This window comes from Sander lucioperca, chromosome 15 (genome assembly GCF_008315115.2).
Source record: "Sander lucioperca isolate FBNREF2018 chromosome 15, SLUC_FBN_1.2, whole genome shotgun sequence".
NCBI lineage: Eukaryota > Metazoa > Chordata > Actinopteri > Perciformes > Percidae > Sander > Sander lucioperca.
Genome location: NC_050187.1, coordinates 32,568,827 through 32,574,826, shown reverse-complemented (window position 1 = coordinate 32,574,826; position 6,000 = coordinate 32,568,827). Strand labels below are relative to the sequence as shown.

The window sequence follows — 6,000 nt, the reverse complement described above, 5'->3', positions numbered from 1 at the left end:
TTGCAGATGACTTTACTGTTTATTTTGTTAAATTGTTGATAATGACAATTTGTCTCAGAAAAACATGCAACATCTTCGTAATGTTGTGAATTTCAGAGAATGGCCTACGTGTAAAAGAATGGGAAATTATTTTGGTTATCTATCTATCTATCTATCTATCTATCTATCTATCTATCTATCTATCTTTTAGGAAACAATCCGATCCAACTGTTTTGTGACCTCTGTGAGTTGATTCTGAAGTCAGTTACGCGATCTCGGAGAAGAAAGCGACACAAAGCAGGGTTCAGTTCACAATGTTCTGAAGGTTTAATGAGACACACAAGGGTATATACATGTTCTAACAATTGTTGCGTTCACTTAGATGACAAGAGAGTATATAGATAAGAAAGAGGCTCCAAAGGAAAGGAGGATTGGTTCAAGGTAGGTTCACGCAGATAAATCATCAGGAAGGAGAACAGTTTTGCAATTTATGATACAAATATAAGACAGCAATTAAAACACATGAGTCGTTGTTCAGAGTTTTTACAGAATGGAATGCCACACATTCACAACACCATCCATCCATCTATCTATCTATCTATCTATCTATCTATCTATCTATCTATCTATCTATCTATCATCTATCTATCTATCATATAGCTCCTATTGCATAATTCCTTTTTGAATTGGCTGCAAAATAATAAAAGCTAAATCCTCCATTAATACTTATTTCTTCTTCTATTGTGAGTCTTGAACATCTGCTAAATGCATCAAGTGTGAACTGCCTATACTGTAGGAAGACGTACTAAGACAGAGTGTGCTGCAGACGAATGTCACTGGCTTTGTCTCTGCACAGTGTCCGTGCATGCCTGCTGCACGCTTCTGCCGTTTAAATGGCACTGTCCCTTTAACCGCGTGGCCGTACTGCTCATGCTCGGGGCTTTGTGCAGGAGTTTTCCCCCCGTCACAAACCAGCTGTGGACCGGACGGCGGTAGCAGACGGAGCACAGAGAGGCGGAGAGGAAAAGAGAAGCGGCGCTCCGGCAGAGCTGCTGCTGCGACTGTCGCATCCTGTGATAAGAGGGCAGAGAGAGAGAGAGAGAGAGAGAGAGAGAGAGAGAGAGAGAGAGAGAGGGAGAGAGGGAGAGGAGGGCACGTCTTTGTCTGGGAGCACAGCCAGCAGGAGAGCACATCATCATCATCGGAGCTCCGTTGGGTTTTTTTCATTTCATCTCCGGGGGATTACAGTCTCTGAGGCGGAGACAGCAATCATCCGGTCACGGTGTTTACATCGGAACCTTGCCTAAACACTGGAAGTTCTCTGGAAGACCTGTGGGGACGCGCCGCCGAGCGCGTAACAGCGCTTTCCATGTTGGTGTTGCTCAGAAACGGATGGGTCCGATTGGAATTGCGTTTACATTGTTTTTTCTGCATGTTTTCATGAAAGTTTTTTTTAATATCGTCTTGTCCCGCAGCTTTGCTCCACATCGCTCAGCATGTTCGGATAGTGCGTAATTATTGTTTTCCTGGGCCTTTTACCCACTGGCGTCACAGGTAGGGTACTTTATATATCTAGGCTACACCACCGCTGATGACAACACATTACCACACAGAGTGAAAGGTGACAGCTCGTGTTCTGGGTCTCCCGGGCTGCAGCCTCTTTAAAAAACAGAAAGAAAGACACTCCGCGTCCATCATGGAGGATGCTGGAGGGATACATCTATGCACCTGGAAAAAGGCGTCCAAGAGCAGCGCGCGGCGGGACGTCCTGAAAACATACCTGGGAGTTTTTGTCATGCTTCATCTCGTGCTTCACACGGAAGCGTCCTCGGTGTCCAAGTCCTGCGATAAAAACTGTTTTTCAGGGAAGTGCATCAACGGGACGTGCGTGTGTGACCACGGGTGGGTCGGGGATCAGTGCCAGCACTGCCAGGGGAGATTCAAGTAAGTTGGTAATTGGTATGACATCTGCCACGTGCCTTTAGGAGCAGTGGTGGAAGAAGTATCCAGATCCTTTACTTAATTAGTAAAAGTACTAATACCACACTGTAAAAAAAAATACTCCGTTACAAGTAAAAGTCCTGCATTGAAAATGTTACTTAAAGGTGCAGTAGGTAAGACTTATAAAACTAACTTTCTGTCATATTTGCTGAAACTGACCCTATGTTCCAGTAGAACTACATGAAGCAGGTCATTTAAAAAAATAATCCAGCTCCTCTGGTACCACCTACAGCCTGTTGTGCAATTTGCAAAAATCCACCGCTCCCTGTTCAGATGCACCAATCAGAGCCAGGGGGGGTGCCTAACTGCGTGTCAATCACTGCTCATTCATTCTCCCTTGTGGGGGGAGGGGCTTAGGAGACCATTTTGGGCTTTAGCGGAAAGGGGGGAGGGACTGAGAAGTTGTCGATGTTCAAATTCTTTGGCTAAATCCTGGATCTTCATAATTCTACCTACAGCACCTTTAAGTAGAAGTATGTAAGTATCGTCAGGGAAAGTATTAAAAGTAAAAGTACTCAATGCAGAAAAATCCAGTTCTGTCATACAACTAAGTGTTTAATCGGCTAGCCATTTCAGCTGGACTTGTAGGCTTACATATTGTTGGGTAGGCCTAGTTACATTACACATCGTATTTTATAAACTACATGTGTTTTATGTGCAAAAATCTATCTTAATTTGTAAAGTAACTAGTAACTAAAGCTGTCAGATGAATGTAGTGGAGTAAAAAGTACAATATTTCTCTCTGAAATGTAGCGGAGTAGAAGTAGAAAGTGGCATGAAAAGAAAAAGACTCAAGTAAAGTACAAGTAGCTCAACATTGTTACTTAAGTACAGTACTTGAGTAAATGTACTTAGTTACATTCCACCACTGTTTAGGAGTTGGCAGGTTAGTGACATAGCCTACACCTTTATTCATTATAGCTGAATGGTTCAGTGAATAAGTGTAGATGATTAGATTTATCTGTGTCTTTGTTGCAGTTAGAGTGAATTCCTTTGGATGTTACCTGGCTCTATGGGCTGCAAGAAACAATCATTTTCATCGTTGATTAATCTGTCGATCTGTCTATTAAATGTCAGAAAACGGTAACACAATATGTCGTCCTCAAATGTCTTGTTTTGTCAACAACTCAAAGATATTCAGTTTACTGTCACAGAGGAAGGAATAAACTAGAACATATTCACATTTAACAAGCTGCAATCAGAGAATTTGTATTTATCTTTTCATAAAAAATGACTCAAACCGATTATCAAAATAGTTGCCGATGAATTTAATAGTTAACAAAGTAATCGAATAATCTTAGCAGCTCTGCCTGCTGTTACCAGATTGTATGAGAGGCAATTAATGCCACAGCCAAAAACACAGATCAAGCCCCGTGATGTCGTGTAGTGACTTTTGCTGGCTGATTTTATGTTTAGAAACAGCTTCCAGTCTGCACCACAAATGCACAAATGAGTCCTTATGCATGAGCACATGCGTGCAGGAGAGGTTTAACTGGTTCAATTCAATGAGTGCAAAACACTTTTCTAAATATGACAACGTGTAATTATAAGGCCCACAATGCCCATTGCTGTCTGCTGCTCTGAGTGACTGCTACTCTCACGGTCACTTCAGAGTACTACACACAGTCCCAAGCCTGCTGGGGCTCCTGTCTAACAGCTGCTTTTAAAAAATACATCAGGATTCAGAAACGACTGAAATATCTTGCCTCTGATATTTCCTGAGACATACAGTAACCCCTATATTTCACTGGGTGCGTCTGCGATGCGTTCCGGAGGCGCCACGCCCCCCGCGAGCAATCGCTGCGTCACGCCGCGTCCCAGAAGCGTGCGTGAAGCGTCTCTCCGCTAAAGATATACGCGCTAGGTCTATTTTCACGCGAGCCGTGGGGAGTTCAGACAGCTGGGCAGGAAGTCAAACAGCGAGAGCATCCAGTCAGTTTACCAAAACATCCCCCCAATATTGTTTATGTCTCCTCTACAACACCACGGAGGATGAGAATTCATCTTGAAGGTGGAAAAACATAATAGACATCACACATCCTTTTTTATAAGGACAACACCTGAAAAAAGAAGACATGTATCTCGCACCCGGTGCAGTGCAGTGCAGCGCAAAGCCCGACGCAAGTGTCTTTGCTAGTTTAAGACCGACGCAGTTGTTAATTTCCCGTCCAGCGCCCGCGTCATTTAAATAGCAAATGGACCTGCGCCCATCTGTCTTACAGGGAGGTGTGTTCAGGTGAATTCTTGGCGTATTGCTATCTTGAGGCAGCGGGAAGTGATCGCACCATTGACCAACAAAAACCTGGTCTAAAGTCAATAACGCAGCATTTCATTGTTATTTAACAGCAAATTAGTAAAATGCTCCTAGGCTTATGCACAGCGCGCACACTATGCTTGTTACACACACACAGGGACGCGCAGCAGCACACACACATGCAAAAGATTACAAATAAAAATATTACGGTGCAAATCCGCCATCATAATAGCAATGCGCCAAGGTCCAAACGCGCCTGGCTTTTAAAGGGAATGGGAGATGATCTCTGATTGGTTTATTGCATGTTACGCCCAAAACACACCTATGAATTAATGAAGACACTAAGTACAACCCTTTAGAACCATACGCCCGACGCACGGAGCCTTTTTTCTGCCGTCAAACTAGCAAAAGGCACTTTACGCCGTGCGCTCAGATTGTTAAAATAGGGCCCTATGAGTTTAAATGCAGGAGTGCTTAGAGTGGAAGGTAGATACTAGCTTAATAAACACGCGATTGTTCTTTTTAAAGTACTTGTAGAGACAATAAAATATGTGAGTCGGGCAAGGACTGAATGCAGCCCAGTGGAAATCTGGGTCAGAAATGTTTTGAGCTGCCATATGTTGCTAGTTTAAAAACCCAGGTACAGGCTGAATATGGCTGCCATTTAAATACTCCTGCAAAGGAGGACTGAGACGAAAATTCAAAGGAAACTCAATGATTTAGCTACTAAAATATCAGTGATTACTTTGCACATGGCAACCAATGTCTCCTATGATTTGGATGCTTTTTTTTTGTTTATTAGACAGTTGAGTTAACAGTTCAACAAAAAGTTTAATGGAAGCACTTGTCCTTTTCATCGAATCCCAAATAGAACTGGTATTCAGACACTTTGAGCTTCACACAAACTGTCAGAATGGACTACCAGCATGGAATAGAAAATAAGGCAGCTCTTTTCATCACTTTATTTCTATCTTCCAGAAAGAGCTGCCTCACTTGTCACAATGATCTCCCTTTGGTATTGTATTGGCCTGAATATGCAATGCTACTTTTCTTTCGAGAAACTTTAGCGTTGCTCATAGTATAGGGCTTTGGGGGACCGGATTTCGAGCTACTTTTTGTGCAGCCCACCGCACATGTGCATATGCAGCGGTCACGCCACGTCAGAGTTAGCAAAACTAAGTTTTTAAGACTTCTAAATAGCATTTAGTCAATAAACAAGATTTAAAGACAATTATTATTTTCTGAAAGTTCTAATATATATGTCTTAAATGTCCCATAATGTATAACGTGAGATTTCCATGTCTTATATTGATTATAAAGCAGGTTAAGGTGCTATGTAAATACTGTAAAAGTATCACAATCCAAAGAGAAATGTGCACCTCTCATATTTAGAAATGGTGCCTTTAAACGAGCTGTCGGGACTTCTATAGAGTTGCGATGTCACAACTAAACAATATGTAGGTATAAAGGGCCGCTACAGTCATTCCCTGGCTGAAAAAACTGAAACAGAAGAGCCGTAAACGCTGTCCAATCAGAACGAGACTGGGCTTTTCCGGGAGGCGGGCTTAAAGAGACAGTCGCTAAAACAGAGTGTTTCAGACAGAGGGTGAGGAAAGTATGAGTATGAGGAAAATAATGTGATTTTTGAACGTTAAAGCACGTAAACATGTTCTAGTGGAAACGCACAATAAGTATGAACCTGGGGGTTAGCGCGCGGAAGCACAGACGGGAGGGAGAGGTGACGGGATGTGCATGATTCGTTTTAT

At 42.6% G+C, this 6,000-nt stretch overlaps 1 protein-coding gene across 6 annotated transcripts in view; it reads left to right on the top strand.

Annotated features, from left to right (window-relative positions):
• The first annotated feature begins 772 nt into the window (after positions 1-772).
• Positions 773-6,000, top strand: part of atrnl1a (attractin-like 1a) — a 326,334-nt gene continuing 321,106 nt past the window's right edge. For 2 of the 6 annotated variants that reach the window (XM_031315943.2, XM_035992532.1), the window contains exon 1: positions 964-1,923. In XM_031315943.2, coding sequence (XP_031171803.1) covers positions 1,676-1,923 — 248 coding nt within the window. In that variant the 5' untranslated portion in view covers positions 964-1,675. Of the gene's footprint in view, positions 1,924-6,000 lie in introns of all 6 variants that reach the window. The other 4 variants (XM_031315947.2, XM_031315946.2, XM_031315944.2 and 1 more) reach the window with 4 other exon arrangements.